Source organism: Aquarana catesbeiana, linkage group LG02 (assembly GCF_042186555.1).
Source record: "Aquarana catesbeiana isolate 2022-GZ linkage group LG02, ASM4218655v1, whole genome shotgun sequence".
In the NCBI taxonomy this organism is placed as follows: domain Eukaryota; kingdom Metazoa; phylum Chordata; class Amphibia; order Anura; family Ranidae; genus Aquarana; species Aquarana catesbeiana.
Window position 1 is genome coordinate 598740739 of NC_133325.1, and position 22018 is coordinate 598762756.

A 22018-nucleotide genomic window follows, 5' to 3' on the forward strand; every position below is an offset into this window, starting at 1 on the left:
AAAACTGAAGCTTACTGGGAGTGGGAGGAGTTAAATGGGCTGTGCTGACAACGCACCTGAAGGTGGCAGCATAAAACCCATAATCAAGACTTAAAGCAGCCCATATCCTGTACTGTAGGATTGGGGAATTGAGGTTTTACTAGACTTTAAGGGAAAGGTGTATTACATGAGCTATTTATAAATATACTGTATATTAGCTACAATTTTGGAACATTGGTACCAGGCTCCAGACAATTGTCCTGTTTCTTGGTATAGGTTTATGTACGATATATGCTGAGGGGTTGTAGAATAATAAAAAGAATAAAGAGGCACAGAACATCCTGGGATTTTTATTTGTTTTAAATTGTACAGTTGTTCAACCCTTACAGGAATAGTGGTTCAAGTAAAGCACACGGTCAAACATACACAGCACATTTATTATTAGAACAATAATTCAAATCTTTATAGATAAATTTAAAAAGAAACTTCCACAGTCCACACACCAATTTACAAATGTACCCAGGGAAGGTGAGAAAGGCTTTGTTTCATTTAAATACTAGAAATGGGGACTTACCAGAATTACTTTGAACTTAATTTTTTTTAAACTAGAAAGACACAAAATAACATTTAAGCACTTTTAGGGCCCATTCACACCAGAAACTGCACACAACTGTGTTTTTGACTGCATGTTTGCATGCAGTTGACGTGCACTTGAATGTGTTTTGTTTAGCACTGCATTTTTCTATACGTTTTTTGGGCTTGGGTTTCCTGGCTCAAAGGGGCACAGTGCATCTGAAGCGTGTTTGTATTGCATTGCCTGCATTTTCAGTGCAGAAAAATGCAGCATGCTCTACTTTTTTTTTTTTTTAACTGTGCTGCACTGCAACGATGTGCTGCACTGCAACGATGGCTATCTATGCATAAAAGGTTTAACATTGAAGCACCAACTTTAGGGCCTGTGTAGATGGACAAATGCAGTGTACTTTCTCGCACATGGAATCTTTTTTACCCCCGCATGTACCTTGGGAGAGGCGTCAAGCTGCCTTTTACTTTCCTAGTGACTGGGGGGAGAGGTAAGGGAAAAAAAAAAAAAAAAAAAAAAGGGGATTGACAATTCAATACCCTTGAACACAGGCCCTTTTTTGGTGCTTTGGCCATCTGTGTCTAGAGATTTTTCCAGCCCTGGTATACTTTTATATAATTCACATACACTATTGTACATGTATAATAATGGAAATGATAAAACTAAGCTGGAATGTTAAAGCAGAACAAAACCCCCCTATCCTTTACAGCCAAGGAAGCGGCCATCTAACCCCACTGTTTGATCTGCACATGTGATCAGTTATAACACCAGCCATTTGATGACTTTACAGTTCAGCTGAGAACACACTAGTAGCTTTAGGCTACATTCACACGTAAGCGTCACATTTTTAAGTGATTTTGAGTGTTTTATTTGGAGCAGAATTGTACATTTCTGAAGCTTTGTCAGGCATTTTCAACTAAAAAGGGGTGAAGAGCTGCTGTTTGAGCAGAAAACAGCAAAACGCTTGGAAAAAAAAAACACGCTTGAGAAAAACTCATGTTGCACTTTTCAGGCATTTTCATTGAAATCTATGCAAAACCGCTAAATTGTGCCTGGAAAAGTAGCTTGTGCATTTTAAGAAAGGCATTTTGCTACAAGTGACAGGCGAACAAGGGCTATTAAAAACAATAGGTTTTTGCTTGTGTTATTAAGCTTCGAGCTACAAGCTCCAAAAAAATACATGTGAACGGGGCCTTTCAAGGCATGCCTCGAATGTAACCATTTTGGGAAGCAGTTAAATTGGTGGGTTCTGCTTTAAATAGCATAACAAGGGATTGGAAAACAAATTTGATACTTTCATGAACATCAGTCTAGAATTGGAGCAACACAGACCTGGATATTTTCCATAAGGGAAGGGTTCCCTATGGTAATTATAAAGTAGCGAGTGTTATGCCAATTAGATGTTCAGGAATTTACCCAATCTGTCCTCAGATAGACAGACGGTTTTACTTATTAAGATATAACCATGTATAAAGCATCTTCAGATCCTAGCACTGTTGAAAATGCAGCCTCAATATTTTGAGGTGTCTGTAGTCAGAAATAATGCAAAAGGGCCTTTAAATATTTGCATCTTTTAAACTAAACTATTTACAACCATTAGGAGGAATGTGAGATGAATACTTCCAATGGATTCCTAAAAAATGAATACCACCTGAAAGAGCCACAAAATAGAGCTGTACCATCTGCAAATAACGTGGTAAACATGCCACAAAACATCTGCAGGCAGGTTGTTGTTGGGCTGATTGCACCAAGATGCTTCAAAATTTCCCAAGCTTCTTTTTTGATGCCATAAGGAAATGTGTTTATCAAGTAAACAATGGCATGGCAATGCGAACATCATGCCAGAATCCAGGTTAAAAAAAAAAAAAAAAAAAAGTGTCCACAAGCAGAATATTTTATACTAATTGTGCATACAAGGCGAGACCATGGCCTCTTTTTTTACATATGTAGCACAATGAGAATAAATCTAAAATAAAACTAACTGTACACCCCCCTCCCCCCACTTCAAGTTTTAAAGTTGTCTTTGTCTCTATTCAGGTATATGTCTCCTCACTCACTGTATTTTTGAAAGGTTTTAGAGAGCACACAAAAGTGAAGCCCCAATGGGGAATGAGGTAGCAATAAAACCAAATTCTTAGTAGATTGGGGAAGGTTTAGTAATTTTGCTGCGGTTTTATTGCAGTCTGTGTCCCCCTCAAGGGAGGTTTCACTTAACTTCCAGTCCAGATGATGGGTATCAGACATACCAGTAGAGAGGAGGCACGGTTTAGATATTAGAGTATCTATTAGTCACGGGTTAATGACCAAGTTACAGATTTTCAAAGTTAAAATATTGCTGCCCTTTGCAAACCTGTTTTCTCTGTGTCTCCAGTTACAAAGGACTATTTAATCTGAACAACCTCAGTAGTACATAATATAATTTTTTGTATACCTTTTCTTTTTTTAAAATACTCACAAATTAAAAAATGAGGAAACAATGGAATTTATTGTTAAATAATGTAAGGTAAACCATGACATTCCTCTTGCTATCCCTTCCAACAATATGTGCACAGAAGCTCTTTTTGCTCCCCATCTCAAGACATAACTCTCTAGCAATATGTGGCTAGTAGCTGTGAAGATGCAGACTTTTGATGGCAGTTCCCTTACTTTCCAGATTAGCTAGAACCATCATTGAGGTCAGCGAACAGGAAAAAAAAAAAAATTGTCTTCAGTCAATAGGGAAAGAAGGCATGGATATGTGAAGGTTAGTATGGTGGATTACAAAGTTTCACTGCAGCTATCTAGGGATTGTTAGAGATCTGCGACATGAGAGAGGAGCAACAAGGAGCTTACGGTCTCTATACGCAAGTACTGTTAGAGAGGGATAGGAATAAGCAAGGATAGCAAGAGGAATGGCATGGTTTGCTTTAGGAAATCCAAACTCTAGTCCATCCTAATCTTCTGATTGGTCATTCTGTAGATAATGCTGTCATAGCCGGGGTCCATGTTCCACAGGTTGTATGAGACTGCAATGACTGCTAGAGCCAGGCCAATCATAATCCACAAGATGATGTTGAAGACAACAGCGTAGTTAAAATTATATTCATAGGCCAGGTTGTATGGACTTCCAGGGTTACTCTAAAACAGATAATGAAAGACTTTAGTTAAGATATTGTGGCAGACAGGTTTTCCACATAAGAAAAGTCAGATGCCTTTTATAGATAACTAGAAGGAATGAAAAGTGGAGCTGCTGCCATCGATGGTACTCTGGTGCAATGTGCTGCAACACCGGACTAGACAGTACAAGTAGCAGCAAAAGTACAAATGGGAACTTATGCTCTGGTGGGCAGATTATAGAACACCCCCCTAAAAAATGAAGCTATGCCTTATGGTTTGCCAGTAATTTTTACATTGATCATTGTGCACAGACCTAAAAACCCATGTCATCCTCTCTTTTTATTGTCCTAAGCAGCTGCCCCTTTTGTTTCCCTTATATAGGACCCTGAATGACACCTATCCAGGTCTTCCTTCACTTTGAATAAAGCAGCCCTGGTTCATTGGAACATTTATATCTAGCATTATTAAGACTAGCTACACAAACATCCTAAAAACACCCTTAAAGTAGGATTTAAAAAAAAAAAAAAAAAAAAAAATTTTTCCCCCCCACAAGGCAGACATATACCTATTTGTGTCCCATAGCCAATACAGGTAGTGAGAGGAAATCCCTCCAAAGTGAGGGAATCTCTGGTTGTCACCAGAACTAATGTACTCACTGGAAGATTTCCATTGTACTCCTGTTCTGGGGACAACCAAGTATTCAGGGTTTTTTTTTTAATTTTTTTAACTTCACTTTTAATGAGAATGGCAAGCATAACAAAAAGTGAGGGTGACTCTCCCCAATGGGGGAACAGACAGCAATCAAAACCAAAATGGTGTTCACAGCTCTCTCTACTCTATCCAAAAATAAAAATAAATAAATAATTGTGCCTTTAGTTATACGTTAATAGAAAATGCAATACATTGAACAAAAATCTGATTTTTAAAGGAAGCAGGCATGTTACACCTCTGAGAATATACAATGTTAATGTCTAGTGCGCTCAGGAAAAATGGTGTTTAATGAACCATATGTTAAGACATTCTTCCCTACTTTATTTAAAAGAGGTTTAGTTTAAAACAAAAAATATTGGTTTCAGTATAAAGTCTATAAAAAGCTCTAAAAACATGCAGTACCATATTCTCAAAACTGATGATTGATAGCCTATCACTTTTACACTTTGGCTATTCTACCAGATCTACAGCTGAAGTAATACAAATTCAGACCTAAAAGATGTAAAATGTGCTATGCTTTTCAGCCTTGCAAACTTGCATAGCTAAAAGAGAAAACTGTAAGGTACCTCCATTGTTCAACACTACTAAGCAGGATGCAGAACATGTATATGTACTTAGCAAATATGGCTGCCGCATGTACAGAGAGGATTATAAACTACAGATACAAAAAAAAGTTGTTAAAAAATATTAACACTGTTCGGTAAAACATTTATATAAAGATTTCTAATGTACACGTAGAAAAAAAAAAAAAAAAAAAAAAGATTACAAATTTCCCCTTTAACTGCAGTCAAAGAGACCTGCTCAAGGTGCACTTACAATGGCCTGAGATTCCAGAATGGATCGACTTTTCCTTACAAGGGGGGTTTCAAATGTTTCCACAGCAACAACTTCCACTATTGCATTTCCCCCATAAATACTGTACATATCATCTGCAAACTGGAAAAAGGTGAAATTAGTATATAGACTATTATTGCAACCTGCACATGGTAGTAAGGTCATAGACATGGTTACATATTTAGGTTGGAGAAAAAATAAAACAGAAAAAAAAAAAAAAAAAAAAAAAAAAACCACACACACATCCCATAAAGTCCATCTAGTTCAACCAATAGAAAAAAAATACGGATATACAATCACCATATACAAAATCCTGTACCCATAGTTGATCTGGAGGAAGGCAAAAAACCCTATAAAAAAGTATGGCACAATTTGCTCCAGCATGGAAAAAAAAAATCCCTTTTCTTTTTCCAAGAGGCAAACAGATATTCCTTGGGTCAACAGTCTCTGCTGTTATTACCTATAAGTGTTTTTATACATTTTATTTTAGTTATATTTTATGCATTTTAGAATGCATCCAGCTCTTTTTTTCTTAAACACTGAGCTAGTCAGAACTTGTTCTTGAGGGTCTCGCAAGACCACGGAGAACAAACATTGCCACCATCTAACACAGGAAGTTAGCTTGCTGCAGCAAAAAAAAAACAAAAACTGGGGATTTGAGAGGAGGGGCAGAGAACAACTACGGGACTTTGGAGTTAAAGAGGAAGTAAACCCTGATGGGTTTTACTTCCTCTTTATTCCCCTGCAAAGTAAAAGTATAATGGGCTAGTATGAATCGCATACTAGCCCATTATGTGCCACTTGCCTGCAAACGAAGCCCACAATGTCCCTGCTGGTGGAAGCATCTATCTTCACCCCTCTTCCTTCCAGGGCCGCGGACTCCAGCTCCGTGACTGGCCGGCGTCCCATGACATCACTTCCGCGCATGCACGTGGGAGCAGACGGTCATGGCACGGGCCCTGCAGAAACGGCACAATCGTGCCCTTTATAAAGTGTGCATGCGCCGATAACGTCAGCGCAAGCGTATATTGTAAATATCTCATATCTTATTATAGGCTTATACCTGTAGGCAAACGTTGTCTGTAAAGGTTTACAACCACTTTAAAATAAAAATCTGTTTTACACATGTAATCTTAAACAAAAAAGTTTAGTGTCACTTTGCACCTTCTGCAGTAGCCCTTTGACAAAAAGGTGCACAAACATGTGGTAAAAAAAAACAAACAAAAAAAATAAATAAATAAAACCCAGAAACGTAGGCCAGCCTAATGATTTAAAAAAAAAAAACAAAACAAAAAAAAACACACATTGCTGCTCTGTTAGGTGTAAAATAGGGACCCTCATATTTTTTTCCCCCTGTATTAACTGCATTTCCTCTATTGAACATTAGGATTTCACTATTTTATGAAAGTAGAACCAGACAGGTTGTAGAGGGCCAAAAGAAACCAAAAAGCCCTGCAATGAACCAGTGTCAAAACACAATAGAGCCTTCAGAAAACAGACTATAGGAAAAGCCTGTATCTGCACTATAAACCAGCAGTTCTGGATGTACATTTGGCCCAAAAAATAAACCGAATAATTCTTTACATGGCTCGAAAAGGAGGAATAGACCCCTTTTTCAGTGATGTGTAAAGAAACTGTGACATGAGCAAGGCTTAAAAGGGGTTGTAAACCCTCGTGTTTTTTCACCTTAATGCTTCCTATGCATGTTCTCGGCCCTTGATTGGATAGATAGCAGCGCAGCCATTGGCTCCGGCTGCTGTCAATCAAACCCAATGATGCGGGCGCCAGGGGCAGGCCGAGTCCTGCCACCTGTGTCTATGAACGCAAATGCTGGACTCGGGAGCGCACCTGCAAGATAATTCCCCCCAAGAGAGCGCTTCTCCTAGGGGGTTATATGATGCGGGGGGGGGGAGTTGATAGCACCGCCGGGGGAACCCAGAAGAGGATGATCGGGGCCACTCTGTGCAAAACGAACTGCACAGTGGATGAAAGTATGTTTTTTGTTTTTTTTTTTAAATAACAAACACGAGCCTTTACAATCACTTTAAAGTTGTAGTAAACCCTATTATTATGTTTACCTGTAGGTTAACTGAATATCTCCTAATTGTGCACCGTTTAGGATATATTCTAGTAAGCAGCAGCCAGTGACGTCTCTGTAGGAACGGCAATACCTGTACCGTCCTTTCAGAGCTCCGTGCTGTGGGAATGACATCATAACAGCTCAGCCATTGAGGCCATTTTCGCAACACAGAAGGAAAACCGGGTGCAGATGGAAGTGCCTGTTGTCGGTGACAGCGTGCAGCTGGAGGGCTTCTTTTCAAGGCAAGTCTTTCAAAATGTGCTAGTATGCGATCCATACTAGCACATTATGCCTTTTCCTTGCAGGGAGAGTTATTTTTTTTTTATCCTGAACATTTACTACTGCTTTAAGAGGGCTTTAATGTGTTAGGTACAATTTTATGAATAAATCCTGTTGAATTATGCAAACCTTCCCATCTGCTGTCAGTCAGAACAGTTTTCAACTAACTACTGGAAGATACTGTCATTACTGCACATCCATTGGTTTGAACGACACTTTAACACCTGTCCTGTTGGTATTCTGAATACAGAGGCTTGTTAAAATGTACTTCTATCATTAAGACTTGAAAACTAAATAATCTCCTCCAATTCATATTTACATCATAGAAATTCACTCTGTGTTCAGCAGGGATTTTTTTTGTGGTTTGCTTAGCCACAGGTGTAGCTCTTCAAGACTGGCTCACACTAGTGCAACACTGATGTGGTTTTAGTTGCAAAGAAATCACATGACAACTGGAAATTTGTGTATTTTCAATGGTGCCCATTCTAATCCATGCGACTCAGAATGTTGCAATCTTAAAAAAGATTTCTGCACTGTTTTGTGCAATTTCCAATGCGGCTTCGCTCCATAGAATAGAATGCAAAGTCGCGTCAAAGTTGCGCTGCATAGTAGCATCGTAAATCACATTAAAGTCACATCGCAGTAGTGTGAACCTGAGCCCAAAAGAGCAGGGGTAGTCCAGATTTAACAGTTTTAAGCTAGCTATTAGTAAAACAGCCCTGTGGCATTGCCGTAACCCACATTCACAAAAGCCGACTTAGAAGATAGAAATCTGTACACTTCGTTACCTTCTGAAGAGCTTCTGACAAAAGTCTACTTGCATCCTTGAATTTTACAGAGTCTTCACCATAACGCTTCTTGATCTCTTCCAAACCAGTCAGTTCCAGACAATAAATATCTGGGGCATTATCTTTGGCCAGATGCTTATGCCGAGAAAGCTGCATGAAAGAGATGCACATACTAAATATAAAAAAGGAGTCTTTTAAACAAATTTTCAAAAATATATAAAATTTTAGACATATCACGTAAAGTGAAACTCCAACAAAAAAAAAATAAAATTTGTTTTGCTTTTCTGGATAGAAAGGTCAAGAAGAATAGAACAAAGAATAAACCCTCTGTCAAGTAAAGGGACATCTTCCAAATGGAGAAAAAGACATCAATAAAAATGATGTGCTCACAGGGACAAGAAGTCATGATACTCTGCCCAATAGGAACAAGAGAATGTCACCAGCACACCAAGGATCTGCAGAACAGGTCCAAAGCTTTATTCAGCTATCACAATGTTTCAGAGCCATGCAGGACCCCTTCATCAGGCATGATAGGGCTGCAGATAGTCAACAACAGAAACTTCATTAGTACATTGGGGATGCTTTAAAATCTTTGGTCAGGTTTGAGGTTCTCTCTCCCCTCCCCACACTTTCATTCAAACTTCCCTCACGGCTGTGTGGTCACCAAGACAGAAAACCAGAGTAAATGTTATGCCAGGAGTTTCACTTTTATTTGGCTTTGAGACTGCATTAAAAAGGCAAAATAAAAAATGATCATGTTGTTTAATACTACTATGCCAAAACAAACTTGAAACAGAGCTATACTAACTTTTCTTCAATGGTCCCCATTCCTTGCCGGTATCTTCTGCTGGATGCTGGTCTTCAGCCATCTTCATTGGCCAGCACAGGATGACATCACTGCTGCACAGGAGTCAGCCACCCTACCAGAAATGTAAGCTGAGCTGCACATGTGCAGCTCAACTTACATGCTGGAGAATGCTGCAAGCTGGCAGATAGGTGAAGTTTATTGCAAAAGAGGCATTGCAGGTCTCTTCTGCAATAAAGAGCCTGCCTGCTCGCAGTTTGTGACATCAGAACTTTCTGCTTTAACAGAGAATAAAGCGAGAATAAACTAGCAGGTAACGAAGTGGTAGAATGGCTAATGGTTCAAACTGAAAAGCGGTGCATTTGGATGCATTTCACCTCATTCGGTCAAAAAATTGACAAATAGATTAGGTCAGTAAACCCCAATCCACTTCTCTCTTCTTTCTCTTTTCTTCTTACCTTTAGCTACGCTCTCCTCTTTTCCATAAATACTGTTCAGAATTGGTCCTTTACGGCCTCCTGATTTTGCAATGACTACATGCATTCTGGGCAACAGTTGAGAAAGCGCTTTTGCCCATTTCATCATCATGTTACATTATCACGAACGGTGCCTTGACACATTTATTGACCTATTTGAGAATTTCCTTATTGCAATTTACTTACTGTTCCACTGCTAATCTTCAAGTGTATTAGAATTTACTCATTTTGAATACCTATTTCTGAAATTATCTCAAAATCTGTTGTTAATAAAAATTATATTCAATGTAAATCTAGGTAAATATGATGTAGGGCAGGGATATGCAATTGGCGGACCTCCAGCTATTGCAGAACTACAAGTCCCATGAGGCATAGCAAGTGTCCGACAGCCACAAGCATGACACCCAGAGGCCGAGGCATGATGGGACTTGTAGTTTTGCAACAGTTGGAGGTCCACTAATTGCATATCCCTGATGTAGGGTAAAGAAATGAGGTTTGACTAGAAGATAGCCCTGAAGTCAGATTTGCCATCCAAAGTTGTGAACATCAGAACGTAAACAGTACTAAACACGTAAAATGCAAAACTGTCTTTTCACCAAGTAGAATTTGCCTTAAAAATTCTATATCTTAGCTGGTTAACTCCCTCGATTTGTGGACTAGAGATCCTGGATGATTCAACTGTTAACCGTCAACAGTGTCTGCATCGAGCTTTTATGTATTCATTTGAGAATTCCAGCTTTGCCACACAATCCAAAGACATAACTGACAGTCCAGCTGGTTATCACCCACACACACCAACGTATGAGTGCTTGGAATACAGATATAGAATTGCTGGCTTCTTTGGGTGCTGGGACTCATATTAGCTATATATTTTGTAAATCATGGCATACATGTAAACTTTTTTTACTTGACATTCTGAGGTTGGATTACAGCTACAATAGTCTTCAATTGATTGCTTGCTTACCAGAGTTGTAATGTCCTGTAGAGCTTGCAGTTCAGAAAGAAAGAGCCTGTCTGTCTATAAAAAGGACAAAAAGGATTATTTTATATTCAAAGTTTCATATTTCCTAAAAGCAAACAAATGTATACCATTCAAAAAAGGAAATAGAACTGGAGAGAGATTCCTGACAGTTTTTTGCTATCTTGGTCCCACTGGGGGCCATTGAGGAGATTTCGCTTTAGTTCCTCTCCTGTAGACGCAACAGAAGTGAGGAGAAATCCCCTCAGAGCGCGGTCACTATAGAACAGATTGCTGATTGAAGGATTTCCGCTTTGTTCCGGGGTAAACAATACAAAATGTTTGAATTCTCCCTCACTTTCAGTCCTGAAGGTCATGCATCTCCCTAGCAGGACACAGGTCACAAAAATAACCTGACAGGGTCTCTAAACCTTCCCTATGCTATTCAAAACTAACAAAAAAGATTTGGCTTTAGATGCAGTTTAAGCACTTTAATATATCGGACACTTTCACCCCCTTCCTACCCAGGCCACTTTTCAGCTTTCAGCGATGTCGCACTTTGAATGACATTTGCGCGGTCATGCAACCCAAAATACATTTTTTAAATTTTTTTCCACACAAAATAGAGCTTTCTTTTGGTGGTATTTAACTACCACTGTTTTTTTTTTTTTTTAATTTTTTGCTAAATACAAAACAGAAATAGACCGAAAGTTTTGAACCCCCCCCCCCCCAAAAAAAAAAACCTCAATTTTTCTTCGTTTTAGTTATAAAATGTTGCAAATAAATAATCTTTCTTCAAAAATTTAGGTCAAAACATTTCTTTTGTGAAAATAACCCAAATCAGTGTATATAAAACTTTCCTACAGACTAAATGATAGTCTACAAACTATGGTATATAGAGCTGAAAATTGATCAATCCTGATGTTCTTGAGACCCAAACACACCAAGACAGTACAAATGACCCCTTTTTGGAAATTAGACAGACCAAGGTATTTAGTAAGAGGCATGGCAAGTTTTTTTTGAAGTTGCCTTTTTTTGTCACAATTTTTTGGGAAAATTAAGGAAAAAATAAAATAAAGGTTTTTCTTTTTTACATACTGTGACTAGTGCAGTACAGCATTATCATATAATTGGGTGTGGCAGTGATCAGGGACACTGACTGGTGACAGTATGGGTAAAAAGGTCTATATACATTTTTTACAATATTTTTCCCCCCTAACACACTGTGACCAGAGCAATATAGTGTTACCATACTGTACTACTCCAGGGAAGCGATCATGATTTTTTTTTTTTTTTTTTTTTTTTTTTAACACACACATTGATTGTTTATACCAGTGAATTTGGCCAAAACTGAATTTCGCCCTGTCTGTATCATGTAAATCACTGACGAATCACAGCTACTGTGTTGCCCCAAAAATAAGACCTACCCTAAAAATAAGACCTACTGTTATTTTCGGGGAGGGCTGCAATATAAGCTCCACCCCTGAAAATAAGCCCTAGTTTAAAGTCCTTGTAAAATGCTGGAATCCACTCTATTACAGTAGTATATAATGTAACCTGTGTAGGTGTCTGTAACATAACATTGTGTAAAATACCTTCGGTACAGCGCCACTCGGGGCTCAGCTGACCTTCCGATGCTCTCTCCTCCAGTTCTCCCAGCGGGGGATCTCGGCCCCCCCTGCTGCAGTGCACGGAGCGGGGAAGAGAGCTCTGGCGGGTGACAGAAGCTAAGAAGGTATTTGACACAATTCTATTACAGAAACACACACGGTTTACATTATATACTACTGTAGTAGAGTGGATTCTAGCACTTTTACTTGGTTCCACTGGGGATTCCTGACAGGCAGGGAGTGAGAGCAGGAAAGAAGACAGCACATGACATAAGACCTACCCCGAAAATAAGCCCTACTGTGTGTGTTTTGTTGCCAAAATTAATAAAAAACCCGGGCTTATTTTCGGGGAAACAGAGTAGCAACACAATTATATACAATGAATGGCATAAAAGGAAGCCATCCATTGTTTACAATGGTCATGTGATCTACTGTGACTGGTCACAAGATACTGGCAGCAGGCCGGTACAGTGATCAGTCATAGCCGGTGACAGATCCCGTGGCCGCCATTTTACTATACGCCGAGCAGGAAGGGGTTAATAAATGCTATATGATGCAGCAATGACATGTCTCAAATCTTACTATTAGGTTAGTGGGGCATTGTCAAGGAGAATCTGTTAGTAAAACAGCACACAAGATTCTCTGCAAATTTTGACACAGCAGCCAAGCGGGACCTCTGTAGTCTCCCTGCCATTGTCACCAGCACACAAAGTGATGAGAAGTCCAAATATTTGCCACATTATGTCTTGAAGGCTACTTTCATAAAAATTATCTGGGTAGATTTTAGTGAGTGAAGTGTACAGTGTAAAATTCCACAGCATCCTTTGCAATATATGTAGAATGAAAAACTTTGCTCTCCACATTGTACACCAGCATCCCAATAAGTTTCTGGCTCCTGCAATCTGCTCTGCATCATTGAACCACACAGAATCTATGGGGATAACTGATTACTGAAGACTCTGAAAAGTGGAGTGCAGAAATGGTAAAAGTGCTGGGTAGATAGCAAACAGCATTGAGAGTGGAGTTTTAAACCACCTGAGTCCTGGGAGCTGCTTTAACCCCCTCATATGATGTCCTCCGAGGATCGGGCCGCGCTCTGACGCAATCTGTCACCCACTTTATCGATTTTCAGAGAATATGAATGTGTGTGTGTGTGTGTGTATATATGTACGTATGTACGTATGTACGTATGTACACATATATATATATATATATATATATATATATATATATATATATATATATATATATATATATATATATATATACACACATACACATATATACACACACATATATACACACACACACTTATTTTTAAAATTTAGGTATTTTTATTTATTGCCAATAATTTACACAGTGCTTTTTCATATTGTACATTCAAAAATAGTCTCTGCCCTCAAGAAGCTTACAATCTAAGGTCCCCATCTCGCATACATAAAAGCACACACACACACACACACATTTAAAAACAGTAGCCAATTAACATTTTAGCACAGGAGTGCTAAACACTAAGCCACTGTGTATTCTTCCCATTACAATAAATAAAAGCAAAGGCACGCACACACACACACACACACACACACACACACACACACACACACACACACGGACAAAAGATATATGCATCTAAATCTGATGGCAAATCAAAGCCCCGTCTGTCCTGAAAAAAAAAGAAAAAAAAAAAAAAAGGAAGGAGTACATAATGTTTCAGTACACTCCAAATACTTAAAAAAGGTATTATGAATGGAACAGAGATATTGTGGAAAAACAAACAAACATTCTGGGACTCAAGGGGATATAGGGAGAAAAAGGCCCAGAAACTCAAGTGGTTAATACACATAGCATTAGGACCCTTTTCACACTGGGGCCGCTCATTTTAGCAGCGTTTCAGTGCTGTTTAAGGAGCAATTTTTGGCCGCTAGAAGGGGTTAAAAAACGCCCATGTTGCAGCGCTTCTGAATCGCTTTTCAGGCGCTTTGGAAGCCCTAACCATTAATTTCAATGGGCGGGGCGTTTTGGGAGTGTCAAATAGAGCGCTCCCAAACATGCTGCTTGCAGGCCTTTTCCAAAACGTCCTGCAAGAGCACCGCCCCAGTGCGAAAAGTCACACTGAAATGAATGGAAGGCGGTTTTCAGGCGCTATTTAAAGGCTATTTCTAGCGCTAAAACGCCTGAAAACCACCTCTGTGTGAAAGGGGTCTAAAAGATGCCATAGGAGGTAAGAGTATTATTCTGTGAATGTGGAGGTCTGTGAATACTATGGGAACAGCAATTGATTAAAAATGTGAATGTCACCTAAAGATAACTTACAGAAAACACATTAAAATAGCAATTAAAAGCGGAGGTCCGCCCACCGCTGCAAAAATTAAAAGCCAGGAGCTGCACATACTGCAGTTGCTGACTTTTAATAAATAGGACGCTTACCTGTCCTGGAGTGCAACGATGTCGGCACCACAGCTGATGTTTCCATCAGCTGTCAGGTGCATGCCGCCTAAATTGCGAGTAAGGGAACCCGGCAGTGAAGCCTTATGGCTTCACGCCGGGAACCTACTGCGCATGCACGTGGCTCCGCTCCTCTCTCCTACTGGCCCGGCGGCTGGGTAAGGAGGAGGGAGCCCGGGCAGTGGCGTCAATACCCATGGCTGAGGCTCCCGGAAGTGGGAACAGGATACCTGTGAAAGACAGGTATCCTGTCCCCCCCCGAAAGGTGCCAAATGTGGCACTGGAGGGAGGAGGGGCGGAGGAGTACAACGAGGGAAGTTCCACTTTTAGGTGGAACTCCGCTTTAATGCGTACATGTATTTTTATTGTAAAGTCCATTAACACTTGCCAGTTTGCTTTTTGGGAAAAAAGTCTATAACATTTATTAGTACCCAGGGAAAAAACTCTGAAGCTTTATTATTATTATTTGTCCCAAAAGGCCAGTCTTCTATTGATTATTTACTGGCTCATAGTGATTTCATGCACTCTTATGAATACTGTATCAGCTCACAAAATAGCTGCCATTGCCATATGAAATAACAGCTGATAGCTTCACTTTAAAAATATTTACATGGATTTCAGGACATAATGAACTTACCTCGTCATTCCTATATAAAGAGCTGGCAGGTAAAGAAGAGAGGATAGAGTTATCTTGCTCCAAACGGCTTCTCAGCTGTCTTAGGGTAACTGGAAGATCTTCAAACACTGTATTGGCCTTCCCTACCATGTAAACTCTCTGAAAATATAATATATCACATGTATTATTAACTATATACAACTTCCAATTTTTTTATTTGTTTCCTCTTAAATGGAATTCCAGGAAAATAGCTAAATACTGACTTGGGCTACATAAGTCTAAGGCTGGGTTCACACCTATGTGAATTGGATGCAGGGTTTTTCGCATAGCAGGTGATTATGACCAGCTCTCTATGGAGCCAGTTCACACATCTCTGCAGCAGGTCCGGTGCGTTTTGCAGGAAAAAGGCATGCTTTTTTGGTTCGTTTCAGCCCAAAATTCAGGCCGATATCGGACCGGAAATGGTGAACCAGCACGCACCAGACCCCTGCTGTGCGACAGATGTGGCTCATATGTGAACCAAGCATAAATGCTCTGTGTTTTTCCCACTAAAAGGCTTCCTACTGTCATTCCATTCAACAACTCTTGTGATTCAGACAACTCTGACACTGCATAGACAGGCACAGGACACCAATATTTTTTATTTTAGCTTTGATGCTTTCTGTGTCAGTTTCCATAGTCTGTGTGTAAGCTGATCTCACTCCCTTCTCCTACTGCCTAGATAGAGCAATGCTATTCCCCTGAAGCTACTCCTCCCCTCCTCTGTTAAAACATTTGTTACCCCAACACTTCATATTCCTGATATGTGCCTGCTGTACCATGTACTTGTATAACAGAGTATCCTGTTCTCTTTGTATTGCTTCCTTTATGCAAAATCCCTGGTGTCCTTGCCAGTCCCTCTGCTATCCCATTAAAAAAAACTGACCACACTAAGCAGGAGAGCACACTATGGTCAGTTCTCTAGCTATGCTGGGAACTAAGCCTGCTTTCCTCCAATGATCAGACTTGACCTGGCATACCCCCACTGCACAACCATTCACTGGGAAGCTCAGCGTACTGCTGCTTCTTCTCCCCCAGCTCTTATGCAGCTGAGAACAGAGGTGTGATCACGTATTAAAAAAAAAAAAAATTATATATATATATATATATATATATATATATATATATATATATATATATATATATATATATATATATATATATATATATATATATATATATATATATATATATATATATATATATATATATATATATAATGCTTTTTTCCCCTTTTTTTATATCTATTCAAAAGTGTTTGCCTTTTATTTTTATTTTAAACTGAATGAGTTTGTTTTTGTTTACAATCACTTTAACCAGTTTCCACACCCAGTCCAATAAAGACATTCCGTTCCTACATATAAAAATAAGTATTTTTTATTTTTTTTCTAGAAAATTAGAGCTCCCAAACATACTTTTTACTTTTTTTTTTTTTTAAGGAGAGACCCTAGAGAGAAAAAAAAAAAAAAAAAAAAGGGGGGGGGGGGGTCGGTGTTGCAATTTGAATTTTTTTGCAGACAAACACTATAGAATAGTATTTTTTTGTTAAAATATAAAAGATGATGTTATGCAGAGTACAGAGATACCCAACATGTCACGCTTTAAAACTGCATACACCCGTGGAACGGCGCCAAACTACGGTACCTAAAAAGCTCCATCAGCGCCGCTTTAAAAACCTTTACAGGTTACCAGTTTAGAGTTACACAGGTGGTCTGGAGCTAGAATTATTGCTCTCACTCTGATGTGTGCAACGATATCTCACATGTGGTGTAATCATTGTTTACATATGCGTGTCGGACTTAAAGTATTTGTTTACACGTAAGCATAGGGAGGAGGGGGCACGTTAATTTTTATTTTTATTATTTATTTCATGCTATAAAAAGGTCTTTTTTGTACACTGTCTAAAATTTTTTTTTTCTTAATCAACTTTATTGCTTTTACAAGGGATGAACAATCGACCGACCGATCCTTCCTGTGACGACCCTTGCTTTCTGTGGTCGACCGAGCGACCCTTCCTTAGATCCTTGCTTGTTTTGACCAATCCTTCCATTATTTTTGTGCTAGTATTTTTTTACAAATGTTATTTATCCTTTTCCATATAGTAGAATGCCTGGTTGATCCTGCCTGTTCCTGTGGGTAAACTGACTTTCCATCATCCTGCTCTCTCTGCAGCATCTGCATCTCCCTCTCCCTTTCTGTAATTTTTGTGGTCTGAAATTGATCCTCTCCCCGTCCCTCCTGAAGCTTAACCAGCAGAGGAATGTGATCTCCTCCCGCTGGAGTCTCTCTGCTTGGGAGAAAGACCAGGGAAAACCATGTGACTGCACAGCACTGCTGGCAAAACATATTAAAAGATTTTATTGTTCGTTGCGGGTACTGAGGGAGCCTGATGATGCCGCGGGTCAGGAGCTGCTGCTGCTGAGCTCGGGAAAGCCTTCCACCCGTGAATCAAATCCTTAAAACAAAACAAAAAAAAAAAAAAAAAACAAAAAAGGAAGAATAGTAGAAGAAACAGGAAAAACTGGATAAACATGTGGCAGAAATGAAAGAACTTAAGGATCAGACGGAGGGGTTGCAGCAAGAGCAGAGGCATATGATAATAGAAGATTAGGAAAATCGCAATTGAAGGGAAAAAAAAAAAAAAAAAAACAAAACAAAAAAAAAAAACTAAGAATTCGGGGCCTACCTGAAACACAGGGAGAAGTCTTAAAAGACAAAATGGATAAAGAATTTGGCCCATTGTTGGTAAGATCAACAACAGAAAAATATATGTTTGAAAGAGTACACAGAATAAGAAAACCAGCGGACATGGCAGGAGAGGTCCCAAGAGACTCGACTGCGAGATTCCATAATTACAGAGATAAAGAACAGATATGGGAAGGCCTTAAAACGAATCACTCCACAAAACATGAAGAAACAGCACTACAGGTATTTTCAGATCTGGCAACAAAGACAATTAGTAAGGAGAAAAGTTTTAAAACCCTTACTAGAACAAATGAAGAATCACAGGATCCTGTATTCATGGGGCTTCCCGGCCTGTTTAATAGGGCGTAAGGATGGTCGTTCAGAAACTTTAAGGTTTCCAGAAGAAACTAGATGCTAGATTCTGTAAAAGACTGGATATGCCAATTATAGAGATCCCCGGTTGGTGGGAGGAAACAGAGAACATTAGATAGTGAGGTACAGCAACAGTGATACCTGGTCATAACAAAGAAGAAGAAAGCCTCAAGTATAGGGGGTAGCCGCTCTGATCGGAGTGCTAACTCAGAGCTTAATCTCAAGGGGAGAGAATCGCAAGGCAGGAGGAAGTGGAAGGCCTTCAATCATTGGTCAAGAGATGACCAAAATTCCCCAAAAGGAGGGATAGAAGAAGAACCTCTCAGAATCAAATAAAGGAATGCCGTCAAGCTGTCGACTCCTCTTGGTTCGCTGAACCCCCACCAAAACGAAAATCCTTGATAAGTGGATATAACTACACCGACCTAGGAGTCAGGAAGAGCAAAGAAGACAGGATTAGGAGAAGGAAGCCCAGCGAGCAAAGATGACAACAGTAAACTTTCTGCCATACAATGTGTGCGAGTTAAATACATATACAAAAATAAGTATTATATAAAAGAGAAATCTACCAACTCTCCTGAAAGGTAGTCTTCCTGCAGGAGACCCATATCTCCCATGAAACAACCATAAAATTAAACTCAAAGGATTTTACAAAATGGTTTTATGGAGGCTCCAAAACCGGTCATGCTGAACGGTGTTACAGGTAGCATAACCTTCTCCACGGCTTCTCCAGACCCTTTCACATCTGTCACGTGCTCAGGGTGAACCTGCTCTCATCTGTGAAAAGCCACAGGGCGCTAGTGGTGGACCTGCCAATTCTGGTGTTCAATGGCAAATGCCAATCAAGCTCCACGGTGCCAGGCAGTGAGCACTGGGCCCAATAGAGGATGTTGGGCCCTTAGGTCACCCTCATGAAGTCTGTTTCTGCTTGTTTGGTCAGAGACATTCACACCAGTGGCCTGCTGGAGGTCATTTTGTAGGGCTCTGGCAGTGCTCAACCTGTTCCTCCTTGCACAAAGGAGCAGATATGGGTCCAGGACCTTCTACAGTCCTGTCGAGCTCTCCTAGAGCAACTGCCTGTCTGAATCTCCTCCATGCTCTTGAGACTGTGCTAGGAGACATAGCAAACTTGGCAATGGTATGTATTGATGTGCCATCCTTGAGGAGTTGGACTGCCTGTGCAACCTCTATAAGGATCAGGTATCTCCTCATGCTACCAGTAGTTGCCCATCTAGTGCACCTGTTAATTTCATTAACACCAAAGCAGCTGAAACTGATTAACAACCCCCTCTGCTACTTAACTGACCAGATCAATATCCAAGGCGTTTAATTGACCTAATGCTATACTGTGACTAAAAAAAGTGTTCCTTTAATTTTTTTTGAGTGGTGTATATTCCAGGTGGATCAAAACCAAGTGCAAAGTCTCACTGTTTGTTTTCTTTAAAAATCAGCCACCAACTGAGTTGAAAATCAATCTACCAGCAGATCTGGGCAGCAGGTGAGTACAGGAAGGCAAGTAGAGGCTGCCTATTCTTTGTGGTAAAGTATGTGTACTCATTAAATACTCAATGACTATTGTTAGAAAAATATGTGGCTAGGTTACAGAAACACATGTACACTACTGCTTCTTGTTCCAGATCTTCTCCCATTCCTCATTCTCAGGCAGGGTCAGCTGTAGATAATAATAATTGAGCAAAGCTTACCTCTTCTATTGGTGCCAACTGTAAAACGACTGGCATTTCCTCAGAGAATAGAGAATGAATAGAGTTCACAACACCATCAATAGTGAAAGGAACGGCCTTTGAAAGAAAGAAAACAAAAGAAAAACCATTGTTACTAGTTGAGCTCCATAAATTCAATAGTCATGATCATTGTGAATAGAGAGGTTAACCACTTTAAAGAGTCTAATCTCTTTTTTTCCTTAATAGCGGAGGTGATCAATCCGCCATTGCTCAAGGAACCCTTGACAACCTATGAAGGAACCCTAGGGTTCCACAGAAGCCTGGTTGAGAAAGGCTGGTATATAGAGTGTAGAGCTCCAGAGTATGCAACCTGCAGTACAGTGTAGAGTGTAGTGCTACAGGAGTATGTAATGCACAGCATGAAGTGGCCCACAGTTTATACCAGTTATTTTCCACTGCTTCAATCACTATCTTTGCATGCTGATTAAATTACCAACAAATGTAAGTACTCCCAAATTTCAGAAGATCAACATTTGCATTAAACAAAAACCACAATTTCACATACAGCTGTATTACAAATATTGTATCTACGTCATTAAAAATAGGCCAAATCCGTAACAATACTGAAGCAAAGTCACCACCGAAAGACTCACATTTTCTACAGGGTATGAAATCTCATTATCTCCTACAGGCAATTTTTCCACACCAGTCACTGAAACTAGGACCGTTGCCCGTGGACGCTGGAAAATGTTGCCAACTCCTAGCCCCGGCCAAGACAGATCCTGCAAGAAACATCAAGAGAAATTCATATAATAATCAGCAATGATTAAGTGTAGCTGACTGATTTGTCATCATCAGCAAATTATTATTTATCATTTTTTTTAACTGCATAGTACATCAATACTTTCAGAACAGCAACAGACTAAGAAAGAATATTTTACTACAAAAATAGAGAAAAACATTACTATACAGCTATAGAACATACACTCTGCTCTAGGAGCTAATGAGAAATAAGGGGATGAACTGGATCTCCTTAATGTAAAGCAAAAGGCAATATCCATATGTGAGAACTGAGCTACTAAATTCCTCTGTGAACTCTAGCTAAAAAAAAGGTAACTGCCAGCAAGCGGCAAAATGTTCTCACTAGCAGAAGATTAACCCCTTTCTTCGGGTAATATAATAAGCAGTAGCAAGCCATGGCATTTATTCACTTTCTGACCAAGCTTTTTCTGGGACTTTTTATTTACAAGTTTAAAGCGCAGTTCCACAAAAAAAAAAAAAATTATATATATTTATAATAAGAAAAGTCAGCAGCTACAGACTTTTAAAGAAGGACACTTACCTGTCCAGGGCGCCCGTGATGTCTTCACCCGAAGCCAATCCGTCTTTTCAGCTCCGGGTGCAGGCGTCGGAATAGTAAGGGAATCAGGAGGGAGGAATCGGGACAGCTTCATTTTAGGGTGGAACCCCCAAGCATTATATATAGCGATTGTTGCAATTTTTTTATGTCACACGGTATTTGCGCAGCGCTTTTTCAAATGCAATTTCTTTGAAAAATACGATTTTAATGAAAAAACACGCTGTAAAAATTTCCATGAGCGGCTGCAAAAAACGACACTGGGGTTAAGGTTGATATCTTCAGCCATAATCCCACTAAACCACTTGCAAACCGCAAAATAAAGCCCTCCAGCAGTGCGCTGTCACTGCTGACAAGGCTTTCATCTTCTCCCGGTCTTCCTTCAGGGTTCGCTGGCTCCAGTCCTTTGAATGGCTGAGCTGTGATAACATCACTCCTGCACCAGAGTTATGGTTTATGGCACAGAGCTCTGAAGCAACGGCATGGTATGCCGTCCCTTCAGAGCACATGCCCTGGTGACTTCTCTGGCTGCATCTATTGTGAATATATCCTAAACCTCGCAAGTTCACTATACCTACAGGTAAGACTTATTAATAGGCTTACCTGTAGGTACAAGTTCAAAA

The 22018-nt window shown here is 39.7% G+C and overlaps 1 protein-coding gene across 1 annotated transcript in view; it reads right to left on the reverse strand.

Annotated features, from left to right (window-relative positions):
- Positions 1-313: 313 nt before the first annotated feature.
- Positions 314-22018, reverse strand: part of ATP6AP2 (ATPase H+ transporting accessory protein 2) — a 32411-nt gene continuing 10706 nt past the window's right edge. Inside the window, exons 3-9 of the mRNA XM_073616328.1 lie at positions 20692-20820; positions 20060-20155; positions 15282-15419; positions 10596-10649; positions 8351-8500; positions 5186-5305; positions 314-3679 (exon numbers count right to left, since the gene is read on the reverse strand). Of these exons, the coding sequence (XP_073472429.1) occupies positions 3485-3679; positions 5186-5305; positions 8351-8500; positions 10596-10649; positions 15282-15419; positions 20060-20155; positions 20692-20820 (882 nt within the window). The 3' untranslated portion in view covers positions 314-3484. The remainder of the gene's footprint in view (positions 3680-5185; positions 5306-8350; positions 8501-10595; positions 10650-15281; positions 15420-20059; positions 20156-20691; positions 20821-22018) is intronic.